This window comes from Athene noctua, chromosome 5 (genome assembly GCF_965140245.1).
Source record: "Athene noctua chromosome 5, bAthNoc1.hap1.1, whole genome shotgun sequence".
Lineage (NCBI taxonomy): Eukaryota > Metazoa > Chordata > Aves > Strigiformes > Strigidae > Athene > Athene noctua.
The window spans coordinates 16,920,092-16,943,066 of record NC_134041.1 but is presented as its reverse complement, the minus strand read 5'-3'; the positions used below and the strand labels follow the sequence as shown (position 1 = coordinate 16,943,066).

Below are 22,975 nucleotides of genomic sequence, written 5' to 3'. Positions count from 1 at the left end.
TTGGATATTGTTTCGGAATTCTGACATTTCTGAAAGTGTGTTTTCATATTCTTCATTTTTGGGTTTTTATTTCATGGCATGTCACATAAGGAATTATAATATAGAGTCATAGGATAATCCAGGTTGCAAAGCATATCAAGACATTTCTAGACCAACCTCCTGTTTAAAAGAGGCAGCTCTGAGATCTGACCACATTGCTCAGGGCTTTAGACAGCTGGGTCTTCAAAACTTCCAGGGATGGAGATTGGATAATCTTTTTGGGTAGTGTGTTCCAGTGTGTGAATATCCTCAAGGTGAAAAAATATACAATATGATATGATAAGGCATAATCTGCAATTTTCTATTACCATCCTTTATCTTAGATTTACAGTCATTAACAGCAGCTACTACAATGTATTGTGTATCAGACTATTATATTGCAGGATGTTATTAGGCTTCACCCATTATGAGATATGATGACATAACATCAAAATGACAAAAGTGGTCAGGGAAAGCTTAGCATTAATCATTTTTGTTAAAAATACTTTTGGTTTCTTGGAAATTTTCAAAAGTCATGGAAAATATGGAAATCCTTGGGATTGTTCATCTTTTCAAAGTTAAGCATGTATCATTGCATGTAAAAGCAGGGCCTTACAGTATTAGAAAAAGATTGTGGTTTTGAACTTCTGTACTAGCAATTAAATTGGGTGATTAAAGAATTGAAGAGCACACTAAAACTAACTGTTCTATACTCTTTTTGTTATTATGAACTGGAATCACACTTTTCTCACTTAAACTCTAATGTGATGAAAGGGTAAATTAAGCAGATTTGTAAAGGTAATCCTGTACGTTCCAGTAAAACATTTAGCAACTAACTTAATCCATTAAAAGTATAATTTAACCTTATTTTGCTGCTCTGCAACAGAAAGAAAGAACACGTATAACATCTCTACAGGATTTTCAACACACCCTGTGCAATGTAGTGATATTTAAAAAGCTTGTAAAGGTAATTGACATAGCCCTCTGAAGTTTTAATGCATTTAAGAAATGTAATAACCCCAAAAGTAGTTCACTATAGTTAACAAATAGCATTTAATATTTACTTTTTCTTCACATGGGTTTTATTGGCAAGGAGACAGTGAATTAAGACAAATCACATTCCTCTTCTGGAAAATACCTTAAATTCATTGGAACAGTGCAGGTTTTGATTTTTTTTAAATATTCAGTTCTATCTCAGAAACCACTATAAATTTGACCTGTTCTTGTCTCAAGACTTTTTGAGTCTTAAAATTGTGATGCATGCCAAGAACATAGAATCTTAACTGAAGCATTCAGTCATCTGAAAAATCCACTGGAATGTCTAGATCTCAGCACTCAGAACAAGGACATCTATTCATTAGAGAGTAGTGGTTACTTAGGGACAAACTGTTGAAGACTTTGTGCCTTGCCTTGACTTGGTATTTGCATAATCAAGTCCTAAACCAAGATAAACAAATATATCCTTACACTGTCAAATTCATTTCTTGAGTTTCTTCTTCACACTTTCATTTTATACTAAACATACTTCACCAAGCATGGTCAGACAGTCTGGTAATATATACACATGGGATTGAAGGTACCCTGCAGCAGTCTAACCGTACCTGAGTTGCTGATCTGATTAATTAAATGTGGAGGTCAGCCTTCTCAGCTGGTATACAGCAATAGCTCTGTGAAACCCAGTTGATTTGCAACAGCTAAGTCAACACCCCAAAACAGCGAATGTCATCTCTACAAACTCATCTCTCATCCGTTTTGTAATAATGAAAAACAACAATAATATTTTATGCCTATTTAATAGTAATAGGATTTCAAATAAAATTTCAAGCTTAGAAATAATTAAATTCAGAAGAGTAAAAGGAAGCTAGGTACTTGCCACAGAACCCACAGGGATTTCTATACTACTGTGTGTTAAAATTGCTTATTCTTTGATTTCCATTTTCCAACATTAATCATTAATGTCTTTATAAAACATCAGTAAATATTTACGTGAAAAATGGCTTTAGAGTCCCTTCTATAGTAAGTGGATGAAACAAAAATAAATAGGGTCAGGAAGTATCAGTTGAGAAACTGACAATATTTACAGTCCCTAGAGCTTATGCCATTAAGGTCATCTTAGTTAAGCATCAGAAGATCCTGTTCTCCAAAGAACATGTGTAAAACATGGGTCTTGGCCTCATAGTCTTGTTGGTATAGATTTGGTGCTAGGAATTACATGGTGGCTCCCAGTTCTCACACCCTTCATAATCCAGCACCTGAGCCCCTCTGGCAAGGCCAGGACAGGGGATGTGCAGGCACGCTTAACTTGGGCAGCTGTGGAGGTCACTGTAACCCCTAACGGACACGTTCCCCAGTAGCTACCATTGCTCCACCTTACAAACACGCCTAGAGATAGTAAGAAATGCAGCTGGTATTCTCCTAAGAACTGATACATTTGGAGCCTCAGTGACCTAAGTAAATCACTCCTATCTGCTTCAAGATTTTTTTATTTTTTTTTTTTTAAATATACATGAATTAATGTTAGATTGAATCTGGCCTTTCTTTAACCATTTCCAGCTGCCATTTCTGCTGGCAGCTTGAAGCACAGCCCAAGTTCAGTAGTTGCAGCATGCAGTGACACACAGATCTTGCTGTGAAATCTCACAGCAGGAATACTTCTTATTACTGTATTAAGTGATTTACAACTTAATACCTCTTTGACTAGATCAGTTTTGCAACATTTGTCATCATGACCATGTCAGATAAGATTATTTCTCTTCTGGCAGATACTTAGTACTAGTGTGACCACACTGGCTCTTGCTGGAACAGCTTATTGTGCTTATCGGTACAAGTAGCACTGGCTAAAGAATGTTTTGCTTAAATTAACTCAGTTACATTAAAAGGTTCACTAATAATGATGCAGGTCTGGCCTATGTCTTACATTCCTTCTTCCTCTCCTTTCCTCGTATTAAGGCACTGCCACCTGTTCTTTTCCTTGTCGTTGTTCTTGCTATTGTTTATGTTACAGCAGCTCCTAGAGGCTTTGAGTATATAGAGATTGGAGAATCTAACAGAAACACAAGTATCTCTGTATATTAATAAATATTCATAATCTTTCCATCTTAATGTGAATAGTTGCTCAAAGAAAGGATAATTCAGATGGGGTTGTCCAACCCTAAGGGAAGCCTAAAACTTAGATTTTAAGACTACGTGCACTGTAGGCACTATAAACTAGTGAAAAGCAGCTGTTCCTTTTCCTCCTCTCCTCCCCACTAAAATGATGCCACTTATGATGAGGAAATAAGGGCATAACTCCTTGAATATGAAGGAAACCTGCAATATCACATAAACAATGAACCTAACATGTTCTGGCTGAAAACTGACACTACTAATAAATGGAGCTAATAAATGCCTAGCAGATACTCATGGAGTATCGCAGATCACTTAGTTTGTACAACTACCCATAACATTATTTACAATGCTTTTACAATCATTCACCCCTTGTAGTGCTTGTATTGGCAACATGCATATAATGCTGGCACAATGTACAACACGTTATACATTAATACTTTGTATGATTTATGTTCCCTTAATATCAAAAGTAATTGGATAAACAAGTTACCAGACAACCCAGCAATTTTAACATCTTTATTGTACACATTTTGGTATTTTGTGATATGAAAAATACATAAATGTTAAAGCAGACATGTTAATCTATCAACTGTTGCATTTTATCTTCGTTTCTTCTAGGGGCCTCAGGGACCTCATGGCCAGCCAGGGCCACCTGTAAGTGAATAAAAAACCACATCTGTATTTTTCCAGTGTGATTGCATTATATAATCATGCAAAGCACCTAACCTCTCGTTTCTCCCATTTTCCAGGGACCACCTGGACCACCAGGACCACGAGTAAGTTCTGTAACCCTAACCTACAATACAATCCTTTTTTGAAAGTGAAAATAGCAGGATCCTCTTTAAATGCATTACTCCTTCCATCACTGCACATGAAATGCAAATACCTTTTTCCACAACTTCCATCACTACAGTAATACATTTTTTGAACCTTCCATCTTACACTGTCAGTTCTGTTATGCCACACTATTGAGTCCACAACAGGCAACATTCATGGACATGCTCATAGTTTTGACAGAGGTTAACTCTGTCACACCCTAAAAGGTTTTCCTCCTGTTCTGTATTAGAATACTCTGAAAGGTAGCAACAGAAAAATTTGTGCTATTTCTGTTCTCCCTGTATATGTGTGTATATATAGATACACATACACAGAGATCAAGTTTGTCGAGGGATTATGCCAGTTAGGACAGACTCAGTATCTGAAGTGTCCTAAAGCTGTAACGATGTATGTAATCTCAGAACAAACTGCAAGAACTAGATGCTTGGGTGATTTAATTCTTTAAAAATTAACAAGCCTGCTGCCTGGGTTTGGTGTATACATCACACAAAGTGCAGAGAACAAAGATATGCAAAAAACAATTTCCTCCTTCAGAGGCTAGTTTGTCAGTCTTTGTATTTGTTCATGCATCATGAAGACTACTTGGATCTGTCAACTACTGATAGCTGATTGAGATATTGCACTTCTCTGTAAAGGAATAACACTTTTCCACACTTAAACTGGATTGGTTTTCTTAAGTATATAAATTAAATGGCTGGGAGGAACAGGTTGGGGCACTAGTCTGTAACAACTATTATAGTATCTTTTTTCCAGGTTCCAGTGGTATGATCATTAAATTCGGTGTGGGTGTACTAATAAAAATCAAATATGCTTTTTCTGTATGCATGCTTTCATTCTTTGTAAATGGAAGGGAGGATCCTATTTTAAAAGTAAGTGTTTACAATGAAATATTTTCTTAAATGACAAAATAATGAAGCTATCAGGTACATTGCTACAGTGCTCAAAGAATTTATCCACCTGCATTTGAGAATATTCTTGCTCACCTTTTTATGTTCTGAAATAATATTTTTTTCAGAAACAAATGGACATCAATGCTGCAGTTCAAGCTTTGATTGAGTCAAATGCTGCACTGCAGATGGAGGTAATATATTTCAATGTATTTACACTGCCATGTAGGGTATGCAATTATAATTCTAATTTTTGAGGACAGAGCAGGGCTTCTTTATAAAGACTTAATTTACAATGAATCATGGATAGCAAGTAATTACTGTAGAATATAGTTAAACATGCTAGGATTTACAGGATACAATTGAAATGGAGTTAAGAAAAACAGCAACATGTCTATCTGTTTGTCATAATTGGCAGTAATGGAAATTTACTGACTGTCACACATTGTGGACTGTTCAGCCACAGATAATGATAGTGGCATTTAGACCTTGATCCAAAAAATACTGACATATATGCCAGTGTGCGTTCCCACTGACTGCAAGAAAATTCCTTACATGGGTGAAGTCAAATAGATCAAGCCTAAGAGTAGATTTCACTGTTCAAAATCTGAAACTGTTAAGTATACTTTAAAATGCACTCTTCTTTCTTTTTTCCTGTATCCACATTTTTATGTCAATATTTCATAATGACATATTTGCATGATCTTAAGCTGCCTTAACTTCACTGCTCTGATAATTTTAATAAAATGTACTCATTTGTTTATTGTTATATGTTATTCTTACCCTGGGTTACATGGCTGATTGCATGCATTATAAATACTTTGCTTCTGTCTGGCTATTCAATAGCCATTTGACTTTTACTGAATATACTGTTGTTGGATACTTTGTGGTAACACATTTGCTAATGGCCCTTGGCAGAAATACCAGAATACTGAAGCAACTTTACTAGATCACAGTACAGAGATATTCAAAACACTGCACTACCTTAGCAATTTACTGCACAGCATCAAGAACCCTCTTGGCACACGGGATAACCCAGCACGCATCTGCAGGGATTTGCTTAACTGTGAACGTAAAGTCTCAGATGGTAAGTGTCCACTTTCATTAAAGCTTGAACACAACTAGGCTTTGAAACTAGTTGCTTCCAAACATTACTTTCTACATCAGAATTCCAATGTGTAGGGGTTTTTTTATTATATTCTGTTCCAGTGTGCCTGTCACTGCTATCTTTATTTTATCTAACATAATTTTTTAAAGATTTTTTAAATTTTATGATAAAATTTCTGAATTTTAAAGATGAAAGTATGCAGCTGTCTAATATTATATAGATACTAGAGACAGATTATATATATAAGTAAATAAGTGTCCAGAAAACTCAAAACTGAATCCAGTTTTGTGATTAAAAGTTTCCAAAGTATTTATGGCTAATCTTGCAATTAATTTTGTGTGGATCAGTTTCTAGAATCCTAAGGAGAAAATTGTATACCTTACACTACATCTGTCAGGTACACTGACAGTTGTTGTATCCCAGAAGATCCTGAATCAATATTTCAAATAAAAAACAATTCTTTAAACCTGTATTATTAATAATGTGACATAATTCAGTTTCTGAGTGACTAATAAAATAATAAATAACTGTAAATATCCCTATTATTAAGTATTAGCATTAACAAGCTAAAGAGGAAATGGGAAATTACGTTAGACGTTACAAGAAATCACTGTTCTATGGCATATATAAGGACAGATCAATTCTTTAAAACTCTAGTGGAGATGAGCCTAACCATTATTAGAACTGGGCTCTCCTAAATAAGTCTCAGTCCTTTAGGGCCATGGAGGGCACTGACAAAGTGCTCCACTTCAGAAGATTACACACACCCATATAAATTGTAGAGCACAGGCTCACCTATATTTAACCACAAATTAAGGGAAGATAAATCCTGATATAATTTGCATGTGTCCTATTTCTTTTATTGGACATGGATTCACAATGGCAAATACTCTTTATTACCATCACTAGGATATATAATTTAGAAGTGTCTGAAGGGAGATAGTGGAGAAAGAAAGGATCTTCAAGATGCTGTGACAGCAAGAGAATTTATACTGGTATTTTACATTCCTGAATATATTCTCTGTATAAAGACAAGCCCAAAGGAAAAAAAAAAGTTATAGTACAGAAAGAGCAGTCTGGAAATACCGTTTGTTCTTACTATTTAGCTGTGGAATAAGAAAACACTTTTGAAACTATGACAGTACTCAGAAGTCACTGTATATGTAATCAAAATTGAATGGTTATGATAATTTTGCTCAGTATCTGTTATTAGTAGAATTACAATAGTGAAAAGACTTTCATGTTCCTTTTCTTTCATTTCCTAGTGAAGTTATGGTGATAATATATCTAATACTTGCCAAAAAGTATGAATATTTTAGCAAATTGTTTAGCAGCAATTATATTTTGGTTTTATTTTCCATCTGGGATTATATACTACTAGGAAAATACTGGATTGATCCAAACATTGGATGTCCTTCTGATGCCATTGAAGTTTTCTGCAACTTCACTGCAGGCGGTCAAACATGTTTAACGCCGCTGTCTGTGACAAAGGTATGCATTACTTCCAGACAGACTGTATCTGTGCTGAAACTCTGAACGAATGAATGCTTATTTACTTAACTCATGAAAAAATGTTAGATTTCAGGGGGTTTTAAATGTACATCTTTGGAAGGGCATGTTATATATTCTGTTACAGAAGTTACAGATTTTCTGGAGACAATATAAGCTAGTGCAACTCTCCCTTTGTTCATTTAATCACCTTCTGTGCTGAAGGACTGGTCTGCTTTATACTTTTCTATACAAGGCATAAAAATAAGCCTGACATGCTTCTAATCTACATTGTTAACTCATCACTCAGGGCAGCTAAGTGTGGAGATGCTAAGGTCACTGCAATGTGAAGGAAGAAAATTATGACTACTTTTCAACACTTAGCTACTTTTAAATGCCATTAGATAAGAGACTAGTTTCCTTTATATCATTAGTCCATGCTCCTCTTTACATGTAGTCCTTAAACCCTTGGAAACAGAAATTTTATATTTGTGGAGTTTTGCACTGTAGTCATTGAAGAGCATCAGAAATACCATAAAGTTCCTGTATGCATTTACAGAATCACAGAATCATCTAGGTTGGAAAGGACCCTGGAGATCATCGAGTCCAACCGTTCACCTAGCACAGTTCCCACCTACAGCACATCCTTAATCTCTAATTCAACCCTACTCTTGAACACCCCCAGGGATGGGGACTCCACCACCTCCCTGGGCAGCCCATTCCAATGCCTAACAACCCGTTCTGGAAAGAAATACTTCCTAATATCTAGTCTGAACTTTCCCTGGCACAACTTGAGGCCATTCCCTCTTGTCCTGTCGCTTTCTACTAGGCTAAAGAGGCTCAAACCCAGCTCTCTGCAGCTTCCTTTCAGGGAGCTGTAGAGGGTGATAAGGTCTCCCCTCAGCCTCCTCTTCTCCAGACTAAACAATCCCAGTTCCCTCAGCCTCTCCTCATAGGACATGTGCTCCAGACCCTGCCCCAGCTCCGTTGCCCTTCTCTGGACATGCTCGAGTCATTCAATGTCCTTTTTGTAGTGAGGGGCCCAAAACTGAACACAGGAATCGAGGTGCGGCCTCACCAGTGCCAAGTACAGGGGCAAAATCACTTCCCTGTCCCTGCTGGCCACATTAATCCTGATACAAGCCAGGATGCCATTGGCCTTCTTGGCCCCCTGGGCACACTGCTGGCTCCTGTTCATCGGGCTGTCAATCAACCCCCCCAGGTCCCTCTCTGACTGGCAGCTCTCCAGCCACTCCTCCCCAAGCCCGTAGCGCTGCTGGGGGTTGTTGTGGCCCAAGGGCAGCCCCCAGCATTTGGCCTTATTGAAACTCCTCCAGTTGGCCTCAGCCCATGGCTCAAGCCTGTCCAGGTCTCTCTGCAGAGCCTCCCTGCCCTCGAGCAGATCAACACTCCCACCCAACTGGGTGTCATCTGCAAACTGACTGAGGGTGCACTCGATCCCCTCATCTAGATCATCAGTAAAGATGTTAAACAGGAGTGGCCCCAACACTGAGCCCTGGGGGACACCACTCATGACTGGCCGCCAGCTGGATTTAACTCCGTTCACCACAACTCTTTGGGCCCGGCCATCCAGCCAGTTTTTAACCCAGCGAAGTGTGCGATTGTCCAAGCCTCGAGCAGTCATTTTTGCCAGGAGAATGCTGTGGGAAACAGTGTCAAAAGCCTTGCTAATGTCAAGGTAAATTACATCCACAGCCTTTCCCTCATCCAATAAGCAGGTCGCCCTGTTGTAGAAGGAGATCACGTTTGTCAAGCAGGACCTGCCTTTCAATACACCCATGCTGACTGGGCCTGAGCATCCAGTTGTCCTGCATGTGTTGTATGATGGTACTCAGGAGGAGCTGCTCCATCAGCTTCCTGGGCACCGAAGTCAAGCTGACAGGCCTGTAATTTCCCAGATTGTACTTCCAACCCTTCTTATAGATGGGCGTCACATTGGCCAATTTCCAATCAGTCAGGACCTCCCCGGTCAGCCAGGACTGCTGGCAAATGATGGAAAGTGGCCTGGCGAGCACCCCAGCCAGCTCCTTCAGCACTCTTGTGTGTAACTCATCTGGTCCCATAGACTTGTGTGTGTCCATGTGATGCAGCAGGTCACTGACTGTCTCCTGGATTGCAGGGGGGTCGTTCTCCCAGTCTCTGTATTCTGGCTGTGGAGGCTGGATTTCATCAATAAACTAACCTTGCTATTAAAGACTGAGGCAAAGAAGGCATTAAGCACCTCAGCCTTCTCCTCATCACTTGTCACCATGTTTCCTTCTGTGTTTAGCAGGGGATGGAGACTCTCCCTGGACTTTCTTTTGCTACTGACATACTTATAGAAACATTTCTTGTTGTCCTTGATTGCAGAGGCCAAATTAATTTCCAGTTGGGCTTTAGCCCTTCTGTTTTCCACCCTGCATATCCTCACAGCCTCTTTGTAATCACTGTGAGTGGCTAGCCCCTTCTTCCAAAGGCTGTAAACTCTCCTTTTCTCCCTGAGTTGCAGCCAAAGCTCCCTGTTCAGCCAGGGTGGTCTTCTCTGGTGTCGGCTTCTCTTAGAGCACCTGGGGACTGCCTGCTCCTGAGGCATTAACACTTCCTTCTTAAAGAGCACCCAGCCTTCCTGGACCCCTGTACCCTTCAGGAGAGTCTCCCAGAGGATCCTTTCAAGCAGGTGCCTAAACAAGACAAAGTCAGCCCTTCTGAAGTCCAGAATGTCAGTCCTGCTTAGCTCTCTCCTGACCTCTCTAAGGATAGAGAACTCTATCATTTCATGATCGCTGTGCCCTAGTCAGCCTCCAACCTCCACGTCGTCCACCAGCCCTTCTCTGTTCACAAAGAGGAGATCCAGCAGGGCAACTTCTCTGGTCGGTTTACTCACCAGCTGCGTCAGGAAGTTGTCTCCCATACATTCTAGGAATCTCTGGGACCGGTCTCATTCTGCCATGTTGTATTTCCAGCAGATGTCTGGGAAGTTAAAGTCGCCCACAAGAACAAGGGCAAGCGATCGTGAGATTTCACCTAAGTGCCTATAAAATATCTCGTCCATCTCTCTGTCCTGGTTGGGTGGCCTACAGTAGACTCCTACTACAACATCTGCTCTGTTGGCCTTCTCCCTGATTCTAACGCAAAGACACTCCACCCTGTCTTCACTACACCTGTGTTTGAAGCAATCATAACAGTCCTTAACACACAGAGCCACTCCACCACCTCTCCTTCCCTGTCTGTCCCTCCTAAAGAGCTTTTACCCATCAATTGGCACACTCCAGTCATGGGAGACATCCCACCATGTTTCTGTAATAGCAACAACATCATAATTTTCCTGTTTCATCACGGCTACAAGCTCCTCCTGTTCGTTACCCATGCTGTGTGCATTGGTATACATGCACTTCAGATGGGCCGATGTTTTGCCCCCTTCCCCCTTCAAATCTAGCCTAAAGCTCTGTCAATGAGCCCAGCTAACTCCTGCCCAAAAATCCCCTTCCCTCTCCGGGACAGATGCATCCCATCTAATGTCAAAAGATCAGGTGCCCTGTATATCAACCCATGATTAAAGAATCTAAAGCCCTGATGGTAACACCAGTCTTGGAGCCACCAGTTCATCTGCTGAATTCTCTTGTAATCTTCCTCATCCATCCCCCCAACCAAAGGGATGGAGGAGAACACAATTTGTGCCCCCAACCCCTTAAGCAGTTTTCCCAAGGACCAGAAGTCTCTCTTCATTGCTTTAGGCCTTCTGGTGATGCCATCACTACCTACCTGAAAAACCAGGAGAGGGTAGTAGTCCTTCAGTCTCACGAGGGTAGGGAGTGTTGCTGTGAGGTCCTTGACACGGGCCCCAGGGAGGCAGCAGAGTTCCCTATGAAGCAGGTCTGGTCTGCATATGGGGCCTTCAACACCCCTTAGAGTGGAGTCACCCACTACAGTGACTCTTTTCAGAGCTGGTTTTAATACCTGGTCTGAAGTGACCTGGCCTTGGTGAACCTTGGTCTTCTTCGTTTGTCTCATTTTCTTCCTCCTTCTCTTTTTTGTTCAAAAGTTCCAGGGCCCCAAATCTATCGTGAAGGGGCACCATGGAGGGTGAGGGAGGTGGGGAGAGGATTTTCCTGCCTCCCCAAGCAGGGAACCTGTTTCCAGCCTCCCTCGTGTCTTAGGGCCCCTCCTTCTGCCTGATAGAAAGAGGATGAGGGATTACCTGCCTTGTTTGGAGCTTCCATTATCTTCTGTTTCTTCAGGGGTTCGAGGGTGTTACTCCACCAGTCAATTTCCCGTTCACACTCCCTAATACTTCTTAATCTCTCAACCTCTTCTTTGAGTTCCGCCACCAGGCTGAGCAGATCACCCAGCTGATTGCAGTGCACACAGGTGCTGTCCCTGCTGCCCTCCGGCAGGACTGACAGGCTCAGGCACTCCCTGCAGCCCGAGACCTGAACCTCTGCATGTTTGTGTGGCAGCTCTGTCTGGGTCACCACGTTCTTTCCGGCAGTGGTTTTGATGCGAGTAGAGACCATGGTTCGGTCTACTCGTGGAGGACCGTAAAGGGGCTAGCTTGGGTAAGTTCAGGAACTTCCTGCATTTGGAAGATCCCTGAATATGACCTGGTCTTGGAGAAATTGTCGATGAGTAATGAGTTACTATATTTTCTATCTGAAATCAAAGTATGCTTACAAATTTTGGGATTTTCAATGGGATGTAGGTATTGCCAGAACGTGTGGTCTAATAAGACTCAACAGCAGAATTATGTGGCTGCAGTTAAAACACTACTGCTGATAATATCTTTAGTTGAATCAGAAAATCATTTGTTTCAGTTTCCTTATTTAAAAATAATATTTTTTGCCCTGCTGTACTTCAACAATGTTGTAAGTATTAGCAAATGTTTATATTTAAGCTTTGAAAATGTCCCCTGAAAGCTTCTGTTTATAGTAATCATTATAATAGAACCTAACAGCTTTCCTGAAAAACACAAATCATGCTCTTTGGCATTGGTCCCAATGTATAAACATATATACATGCTCCTATGGCTGAACACCACACATGTGTGCATGTCACTTTGTGTTGCTCTGGCCATTCAGCATAGTCCAGCTGTAAGTCTAACAATGCATTTCTCTTGGATCTTAGCTGGAGTTCGGCATTGGAAAAGTGCAGATGAACTTCCTTCATTTACTGAGCTCAGAAGCAACCCATAGCATCACAGTTCATTGTCTGAACACACCAATGTGGAGATTAAATAAAGCAGGTGGCCAGAAAACATCTGTTAGCTTCAAAGGATGGAATGGTCAAATATTTAAAGCAGATACGCTACTTGAACCGAAGGTGCTTATGGATGAATGCATGGTAAATACTTTTTAGTACTAGCATTATTAAAACCATAAAGGAGTTACTGTTTAAACCTTATTAACTTTCTGCAAATAGATAGCAACATTTAGATTGATGTCCCTTGAATCTTACTTCTTACATCATTCTGCCAGCATGCCAACCTTTTGATATTGAATTCAACATCTATCCAAACATAAAAGCAAATGCAGTAATGCAGGGTATCTATACTTGCTGTTCGCGTTGAGTGTCATATATTTCAAGACACTGCAGAGAGATCAGAACAGAATAAGGAAGTCCTCCAGGAAACTTTAGGAACAGTTACTCTGAAAATAAAAATTCAGGCTTCAGTAAGAGTCCTGTTGAGGTTATCCAACACAAAATCTCAGGTTCGTACAGTCTGGAAATTATTTTTTGACAACTAAATATCTTTAAATTTATTGACTATGAGTCAATTGTGTGCGTATTTAATAAAATAATGATGAATGGAAATGGACTCCATGGCTAGATAAAATATTAAATCATATTTGTATTTATGAAAAATTGGAAGAGTTTATTAATTTTCTTATGCTTACTAGATTATTACACTCACAAAGATGTGAGCCATTTGGTAAGTGTCTTGGTAGAACACTATGAAATATAGAAACCAAGCACTGTACCCTTTCAGTAGTTTATAGCTCTGCTTTCATTTACAATAATGAAAGATATGATACTAGTTCCATATCGATACCAGGGTGTCAAGTGAGATTTTTATTCTTAAAACAGAAAGTGTTTTACTGAGACACTTTGAAGCTGTTATGCTTCCAGCCCTTATTAGCACACACTAATGGGATGCTCTAGCCTGTGTCATGCAGATAAGGTACAGCCATTGAAGTCCCTTCTCCCCACCTCTCAGTCTGTTTAGGATTGTTTTAATCCTGAGAAAAATTAAGGTATGCAGTAGTGACTGTTGAGAACCTCCAGTTTTCTGTGAGATTCTACAAGGTCTGTCACTCTTTCTGTGGGAAACTATGTATTGTACAGATCTGTTGTTGAATCTCACACATTTTCCTCTGCAGAGATTTCACTTTTCAGTGGTGTCACTGTATTTGATAGTTTTTAAGAATGGAGTGATTGCAAACATGAAGACACTCCCAGCCTCAGACAATGTTATCATGTTATTTTATAATTTTTATGAGGTATCAATTTTTTACTGAAGTTTTAAAATTTAGAATAAACAATACAAAGTTCATGGCAAAAATGCAGCTCTCATTCACCATGATTACTCTTCAAGGGCCTATGAAATCATTCAAGTGCCTGTAGTGTTCATAACCTGAGACCTACTGTTCAGCAGGTGAATTTAGCAAGAGATCTAGGAGTCTGTGTGAGCCCGGGACTGCTTGCAAATTGACAGATGCTCTGCTCTGAGCCATGTTGCACTGTGTCTGCATCTGCTCCAGTGGGATTCCAGGCTGGGCTTTTTTACAGTTACAGTTTTGCCAGGAGTGCCCATGGTATTGCATGAGAGAAATGGCATTTGTTAAATTACACTGTTTCTTTAGGAACTGCTGGGAGACAAAATGCTTCTGTACGCTTCTCCTCTTACTCTATAAGCACAATTTCCATTTGTGTTTTGAAGCTTATCTTTGATATGAATTTAATACTCTGCTTCTGTGTGTTGCAGATTGAAGATGGCAGCTGGCGGAAGACACAGTTCTTTTTTCACACTCAGGACACTAATCAGCTTCCAGTTGTTCAAGTTAACACACTTCCTCATCTCAAACCAGGACAGCAACACTTCATAGAAAGTGGTTCAGTGTGCTTCCTTTAAGGTTTCTGTCCTGGTTTTTTTTGCATCAACATGGAATTACTGCATAGATTGAATGCAAAACTAATGATCTGTTACAGGCAAAATGACTAGAAAACTGAGGAATCATTTTAAACAGTGTTGGTTAAAGAACCTCAGGAAGAAAAAGACTTCCTCCTAAGGACAAATGGCATTGAGAAAGAAAAGAAAAGAAAAGAAAGAAAGAAAGAAAGAAAGAAAGAAAGAAAGAAAGAAAGAAAGAAAGAAAGAAAGAAAGAAAGAAAGAAAGAAGAGACTACAACAATTTTCATAAAGTATTTTAAAAAAATAATTGTTGGTACTTTCTTGCATAATTTCCTGGAACTGAGTATTTGAACATGGAATTTTTCAGGTCCTCTCGTGTTCTTATCAATCTCTTTAAGAGCACTGCAAAAACACCATCCCAAGGAAAGCTGGAGACATACAATACTAAGGAGCAATACTGGCTAATGCTCCTAAATGTGCAATAGCTTATATATGAAAAATGAATTATGCCACAGTACAATATGTTGTCTTTTCTTAAATATTGTTTTATTGTAGTCCTTTGTGGACACATACGTCTTAACAGATGACACACTACCTCTTTTGTGTTTCCTGTCCATGTTGCCTTGGTGCTCTTCATAACAGAAGGTGCTTGTGGCCTTAGCAGAGATTATTTGAGTCCTTTTTTATCTTTCAGACTGTATGTGCTGGTTACATCAGGATATGTTTCTGTTGTAAAGGTACTTATTTTAAATCATTGGTCACATACTTCACTACAATGAAAACATTATTTATGTGGATATTTTTTGTTTAAAATATTTTTGTGTACTGTTGTGGAAATGGTATATGAGACAGCACATTGTATATGATGCATATAGTCAGAACAGTTAGCTTTACAGCCATTGTAAAAATTGTTGTAGAAGAGATACCTACAGTAGTTTTGAGTTTTAGATTCTGTATTTCAGTTAACATGTCAAAGGCATCTTAAGATGATATATTGTGTATATATTTTGTAACTTGTGAAAAAAATCTACTACAGCATGTCTTCTGAATGGCTGCTGTTAAATTATAATCAGCCTTTCATCAACCTAGGAATTCCATTTTTTGCAAAGTCATTAGATCATTTCGGGTTTTTAAAGCCTAAAATGTTCAACCATCTTTTTTTTTTTTTTTTTTTTAATTAAAACCAAACCATTTTACCATTAAGAAAATCTCTCTTTATAATGATATGTCTCTATCTATTTTCAATCCAAAGTGTGCTCAGTAGTACATTGCAGGGTGATACCAGACTATACTGGGGAGCAGGGGAGAGTTCAAACTGCTAGTTTAATTGTCTTGATCCACAGGAAACCACACTTACCAAAGTATAATAAAATAAGCTTCTAAGCTATCTGCTTGTCGTTTACTATTCTGTTTCATATTGTATAGTTCATCCTTTGTAATGATGAAAATCCTTTAGAAGGGTACTTGTTAGGTGGCAATGCTTCCTTGACCAAGGGGAAATGCACACACTTTGTGCCGTGGAATACTGCGAGAGCGACAGTGTTTACTTTTACAAGGTAAAGTACATGTACATCCCAATTTATATTTTATATTGAAGCATGCAGTTTACATTTTATATTGAGGTTTTGTCCCCTTTGAGAAAATCAGATGAAGCTAAAGACAAAGCAAGATTGCAACATGATGATAGAGGTTAGAGAACATGTCTCACTTTCTGCATTTTCAGGATCATTACACTCTGACAGTATCACTTCACATTTGCTCTTAGTTTGGCTGTGGAGCTGGCATCACGACAAAAGGATTATATATATATATATTTTTAAGAATGTCATCTTTTAGAAAATGTTCCGCTTCGTGTGTATTTTTATTAGTCTCGTTTTATTTTTGGAAATTCTTTATAGCCTATGTTTATGGTTTATTTATCTCAGAATTTACTTATTTTAAAATCAAACAGCTTGAAGTATTATAAGGTTGCTCAAATGTAAATATGTGCATTTCTGTAATTGAGGCAAAAGTGCACATCCTGCACATCCCATGCAGCCCGCACAATGAATTTGTGACGTCTACCATGTCGCTTGAGTTGGAGTTTGCCAGAAACATTTGCCTGAAAGCATCCTGCCTGACGGTATACTTGTATACGGTGCAGCGTGCGTTTTGGAAAGGCTCTTGCGTTCAGGCTGCTCCACCGGAGGTCCTGAAGGCAGACGCAGATCTTGCACAATTTTGTCCCACAATGTTAACAAGTACCTGTACTTGTTAATTATCTTTTTATCAACCGAGGTGGTTGACTACTTTGTTACTTTTAATTTTAGAGCAAGCCCTGAGCTAGATTACAGGTCTTTGTCAGCATCCTCTTAGCGCCCTCTTCCTTTTATTATTTTTCATGGTCAAAAATCCACTAAAAACCACCTGGGAAGCGGGGCGCTGAACCGGCCTGACGCAGGAGGGAACACCCGCGAAGGCTCCGCGCTCTCTCAGCGCCGCCTCGGGCGGGGCGGGGCCGGGCCCTCCTCCCTGCTGCGGGGCGAGGCCCCGCGGCGCGGCAGGGCGAGGCCGCCGAGGGTCGCCAGGCGGCGCCGCCGCCCAGGAAAGGCCGCGGCCGGGCCCGCCCCGGCCAGGCCCCGTCGGGCACCGCGTGGGGAGGCGGCGCCGCGCAGCCATGGCGGAGCAGGAAGGCCCCGAGAGCGCTCGGCGGTCGGCGGCCGGGCGGAAGATGTCCCTGCAGAGGTACGGGCAAGCGCGGGGCCGCGCCCGGGAGCGCCCTCAGGCCTCCTGCAGGCGCCCGCGGCCGGCCGGGCTTCGGCAGCGCCGTCACTTGGGCTCCGCGAAAACCCGAGGCCGCCGAAGGGAAAGGCTGCTCCGGCCTCTCCTCCCGCGGCGCCGCCGCCGTGGGCCTGCCCCGGGGGGCTTCGCGGGGCCCGCTGCGGGCCGAGCCTGCCCCTCCCCTCCCGGGTGGTGCCGGAGCCCGCAGGTGCCCGAGGCGCCCGGTATCGCCGCGTCCTGCGCGGCAGCGCCCGCGCCTTCTCGCTCCTCCTCTGTGGAGAGGAGCAGTCGCCGCTGCGGGGACGTTCCTGTTCGTACGCGGGAGGGGGCTGCTCCTGCCCTGGGGCAGCGCTGCCCTGGGGAGCCGCGCCCGCTTGTGAAGCGGGGCCTGCGCGCAGCTGACTGGCGAAGCCCTCCCTGGTGTTGCCGCTGGATTGCGAACTTGCGTTGGGCACTGTGGAGAGAATAAAAAGACAAAAGGAATCCTTGTTCGGAGTAATTCCCGTTTCTGTCTTGCAGTGTATGAAACACTTTTTTTCTGTTCTTACAATGCTTCGTGCTGCCAGTACATGGAGTCACTTTCTCGTCAGGAGATGGTACTGCTAAGCTTGTCCTTCACACCTCCACTGTCAGTTGGCAGCGAGCCCGTGGTGGGGAGAGCAAGAAAAATATTTTTCCTCTATACGTTTCTCCTCTAGTAGTTGAAAGTGGTGGGTTTGTGCCATTACTGGTGTGGGGGGAGGGTTATTTCCCTTCCCCATTTGTTGGAGTTGAATGAAAAGTGACAGTTATTTTATTTAATATATCAAGAACTCTTTCGTAAGAATAGAATAAATATCTGTTGTAATAGCCTAGTGAAAAAGCAGAAGATTCTACTTGTAGAGGAAATTTTTTTTTTAATGAGTTAATATTTGTTAGTTATATTCATAAACCTTACACGTTGTACCTGAGAGGTTCCCAGACTTCGGGGTTTGCACTGCTAACAGCCAGAAGAAGTTTTGCTGATGATATTGTCATGGTTCTGTTTTGCTGAAAAAATGGGGTGTAGTGTTCAGGTTCGAGTGTGAATTCTAGACATACATCTTCCATCTGCCTAAAACCAGGAGTATTACAAGGCAGCGTGGTAGGATGCACAGTACGGGTGATGTAGCCAGGCCACAAAGCGTAAACTGATACAGCCTTGCTGTGCTTCCAGCTCTAGCACAGGATTTTTATTTTTCTTCCAAGCATCTGTGCTGTGTTTTAACATAGGTAAGACCCCAGTATGTGTTAGGAGATATTCCCCATAGCTTGCGTTATTTTGTCTGCCATCTTACCCAATCTAGGGTACTTATATTTTCTCTTTCTTTTTTCAAGGTTCACATACCTTTTCCTGAAAATGCCAATTGATGGCATAGTGCCTGGTTGTTGAGCAGGCACCTTCCCAGGCCAGTGAGGTGCCAAGATGCCACTTTATTAAGAGGTGCTTTTTGCTTCTTTCAGATGTGAAACATGCAGCAAAGAGGAAGCTAAGTACAGATGTCCACGATGCATGAAATATTCGTGCAGGTATCTATTACCTGAATTAAACTGGTTTGGTGCTTTTCCCTACTCACGCTAAGCGTGGCATGTTAATGTTTTTCTTTTTGTCATTTCAGCCTATTGTGTGTGAAGAAGCATAAGCTTGCACTGAGCTGTAATGGAGTCAGGGATAAAACGGCATTTGTCTCTGTAAATGAATTTACTGACTTGAACCTTTTAAGTGGTACGTATCCCTTGTGCTTTTTAAAATTTGTTTTCACTAGATTAGCACTACCTTTTTCCTTGTTCTTTTTTTACCTTCAGATTATCGTTTCCTAGAAGATGTAGGAAGGACAGCTGATGCTGCTGCTCGACATCCTACTATGCATAGTCCAGCAACAAAAAAACTTGTAAGTTTTACACCAGCAGCTTGGCCTGTTAAGGATAGGGTTGACTACCTTTGAATTCCCAAGGCAGCCCCAATCCAGATTTCAGAGCTGATAGCTCTCTTAGGAAGGTATGAATGACCCTGAATTTTAGAGCCAGAAATCAAAAGAATTAGGTTTATGTAATAATAGTATCGATGGCTGAGTTCAGTTGCTTAGAAGAATAAATGGCTAACAGTGTAGGTTCTTAAAACTGGTACATGACCACTCTTGCTGTTTGATGATAGATGTGCATTAAGAAAAACTGAATGTTTTTTTTCCACCTGAACAACTTCTTTGAATTTTTAAGCCCAAAATTCCCAGGTAAACAATGGATTTATTTATTGCCTAAAATTTATTACATGCTTCCCTATATACCAAATGAAGGCAACTAGAGTTCTGCAAAGAATAAATCTAAGCAATAATGAAGCAAAAGCCATCCTTCTAAGGATGAGGGGGGATTTTTGCTGACACTCTTCCAATTCCAGTAAAGCATTAACAAGATCACAGAAGTGTGTGACATTTCCTGGAAGTCTTATGACGATAAACTGCAAAGACCAAGATCAAGAGGAGGAAAAAAAAAAAAACACACCAAAAACTGACCAGCAGAAAACTTAAATCTGCTCCAAAATACTTTGACTCGTTGATATGTCACAAACAGGCATCAGGGCTATGTTGTTTTCTGGTCTTGTGAAGAGATCTTTAAATATAGCACTAAACTCAGTTGGAGAGAACTGATGTTCATTACAAAGTAGATTAAGAAGACTCCAGCTTTCTCTTATCACCATGGTGTCTTGAAAACAGGCACTGAAGGTGTGAGATGCTTCATAGGTAGCAGTTTTTATCATGTGGTACTAGGCATGTTTGAGACGATACTCTTAATGCTACCTTCAAATCAGAATTTGTCAGGGTGGCTGAGGTAGTGTTATGTGCATCCCTTCTGCTAGTGGAGTTGTAGCCCAGAAACCAGCTGCGTGGATGGTATTATGCCCACAGTGGCTGTCTGTGGCTTTCAGGGTATGTTTAAGAACTTTTACTTACAGTAAATAGAGGTCATGGGCATGTTGTTGTTTAACCATGGAAAAGCTTCAGCTGAAAATGTTTCAGGTGGTTTCTAGTCTTTATTAACTTTTTCATTCATGATTTTGTTTAAAAAAAGTCAAAATACTTCATTAAATGTGGCCTTTGCTACAATTCTCCTGTAATTCCTGTCAGCATTACTCTTACTGTTTAACTGTCAGACTTTGAATATATTACTCAGATTTCTTTTAAAAATTTGTTTTTATTTTTTGCTAGTTATATGTCTTGAGAAACAAAGCTCGGAAGTGTGATATTGACCTGAGAACGCTGCCCATTGGATTTACAAAAAGAAGAGAAAATTCAACCACCTTCAATTGCATGTGAGTCTGCAGTTGGTTATGGTCTGCAGTATTTTGTTTTCACTGAACACATAATGATGATAATCTTAATTCATACTGATATGGTTGCTTTTAAAATCTGTTAGATACACTTTTTTTTTTTTTACAAAAGCTATCTAGCTTTAGTATTTCATGCTGCAGGTTTTCATTTTCTAGGCTCTTTGAGCTCATTTTAACAGCTTATGCAATTTATGCTTTCATTTTGAAACATACCAACATCAAGTAACGGAAGTATCAGTGCTGTTGTGGTTTTCCATCTTTTAATGAACATTGAGCTTTGCTGCTGGAAAAAGAAAACAGTTCTTTAAAGGTTTGTGCTAGAGGATTGATGTAGAATGATTGCAAAAATCCCCCTCTCTGAAAAGGCTGACTTAAAAGTCTGAAGAGGTGCTTTCAATACAGTTCCAGTACTGTTGTGTGTTAGGAGTCGCTGTGCTTGGAGGATGTGGATACAGCACAGCTCAGACAAGTGCAGGCAGACCAATATGAATTCAGGAAAAGGCTAAGAAGACTTTAAATGTTCTTCCCTTTATCCACTCTGTGGGTTTTCTCTGATAGCCAGCATTTGTATTTTAAAGTATTTTCACAGTAAAAATAAAAATTACGAAGCATTTCATTATGGCAGGAAACGGGTCTAGAGTTCAGCTTGATGATCTACTGGGAGCAAGTATAAATGCCTTAGAAGCTTCTCGCAGTAATCAGCTGTGCCTGCTAGCCCGATGGCTCCTCCAGTTGTTTTCCTCATGGTCTGAGTTTTGGCAGCAGTTGGCTTGCAGGGTGCCTTTTCCCGTTCCCTGGCCGTTGAGGCTGCGAGGGGTCCGGCCGGCCGAGGGGCTGCCACCAGGCGTCTCTCTCTGACCAAGTAACAGCGACCCGAAACGCTGCTCCCCAGGCTTGCCTCTCATCTCTGCTGTGCTGCAGCTGAAGCCTACTGCTCTGGTTTTGCAGATAGTTTTTAGCAGAACATAAGACACAAAGTAGATATAGAAGTGTGACCTTTTAAAGTTACAGATTTTACCAGTTCTGCTAGAGAAAACCCAGGGTGGACCAATGGAAAGAAAGGAAATCTGGGGTGTTTTCTCCATCCTCCACCCCAAATTTATATATCACTTAGGCTCTCTTCTCAGAATAGACCAGGCGGTAGCCCTAAACCTTGCAGATTAGTCATTTGAGCGGAGGCTGTGTGCCTCTTCACTGGCTTTCTTTTCCTTGGCCACATGCTCTACCTTTTACAGATATCTTGTGCTAGTCTAATGCTGTTGAAGTATCTCAGGCTTAGAGCTGAGTTTAACTTTTCTGGAGAATTTCCTTAATGCTGTGGATAAAACAATTATAAACACCCTTTAAGGAGTACAGGGTATGGAGTAGTCTTTTAAGAGCCAGAGCCCATTGCAGAAAGCCCAGGCATGCTGGGATCAGTAGCTAAGAGAAGGACAGAACAGAAAAGACACAAATACAGGGAGGTTTGACACTATTGGGAAGATCCTGGGTGTGGTATAATACTGTGCTGACAGAAATTTGCCGTCATGTACCATGTTTTTCACTTCTTTTTCTGTAGAAAGCCTTTTTGGGTACATACTGAAGTGTAGCTTGTGTTGGGAACAAATTCAGCTTTGAGCAGATTAGACTTCCACGTGTATTGTGCTTTATGTTGTTTAACAAGCAGATTTAAAAACTAAGAGAAGGGCAAGGAAGGTAACTTATTGGCAAATAGGCATGGAAATATTTCACAAGATGCCTGGAAGAATGCCTTACTGTTTTTTGTCAATCATAAAGTCCTGGGGTATTTTTGTTGTTGTTTGGAATGCTAGCCTTTCTGGGACTTTCACATCCCACCAGAAAGAACGTGATAACATTCTCCGTTCTTAAGAGGATAGGAGTAACTGTCTCTTTCCTGTAAATGCTGTTTAAGGGTATGAATATGCTCAGTGAGTACTACACAAAGAACATGTTTCCTCTCTTTTGCTGCTGCAGGCTGTTTGAATTCAGTGATGCAAATTAAAAATGAACTTTTGGTTTTGGCTTGGTTGTTTGGGTTTTTTTTTTAATTGGCATATTTTCCTTTCTCTGCTTAAAAAAGCTGAGGAATCAAACCTCAGGACTGATCAAACCAGTATCAGCTATTTAACATCTATACCATGTGACTTCATGACACCCGTAGCATTTTGTTGATGATTACATTCAAATGGGGTAAAGCTGTGCAAATAATTGTGTTATATGAGCTTAACACCAGACAGTGGTCAGAGTCTGATGTGTCTACTCTTCTCATGGTGTTTGTCAGTTGAGATTTGTCAAGGGGT

The 22,975-nt window shown here is 40.8% G+C and overlaps 2 protein-coding genes across 3 annotated transcripts in view; both read left to right on the top strand.

The window, feature by feature from the left end:
- Positions 1–15,817, top strand: part of COL24A1 (collagen type XXIV alpha 1 chain) — a 154,977-nt gene extending 139,160 nt beyond the window's left edge. Inside the window, exons 54-60 of one of the 2 annotated variants that reach the window (XM_074906511.1) lie at positions 3,745–3,780; positions 3,876–3,902; positions 4,979–5,044; positions 5,769–5,937; positions 7,340–7,449; positions 12,568–12,783; positions 14,426–15,817. In XM_074906511.1, coding sequence (XP_074762612.1) covers positions 3,745–3,780; positions 3,876–3,902; positions 4,979–5,044; positions 5,769–5,937; positions 7,340–7,449; positions 12,568–12,783; positions 14,426–14,572 — 771 coding nt within the window. In that variant the 3' untranslated portion in view covers positions 14,573–15,817. Of the gene's footprint in view, positions 1–3,744; positions 3,781–3,875; positions 3,903–4,813; positions 4,833–4,978; positions 5,045–5,768; positions 5,938–7,339; positions 7,450–12,567; positions 12,784–14,425 lie in introns of those variants that run through there. The other variant, XM_074906512.1, reaches the window with a different exon arrangement.
- Positions 15,818–17,206: 1,389 nt separating this feature from the next.
- The window catches only part of ZNHIT6 (zinc finger HIT-type containing 6), a 35,633-nt gene continuing 29,864 nt past the window's right edge, over positions 17,207–22,975 (top strand). The window contains exons 1-5 of the mRNA XM_074906508.1: positions 17,207–17,296; positions 18,815–18,880; positions 18,970–19,076; positions 19,157–19,242; positions 20,554–20,657. Of these exons, the coding sequence (XP_074762609.1) occupies positions 17,229–17,296; positions 18,815–18,880; positions 18,970–19,076; positions 19,157–19,242; positions 20,554–20,657 (431 nt within the window). The 5' untranslated portion in view covers positions 17,207–17,228. The remainder of the gene's footprint in view (positions 17,297–18,814; positions 18,881–18,969; positions 19,077–19,156; positions 19,243–20,553; positions 20,658–22,975) is intronic.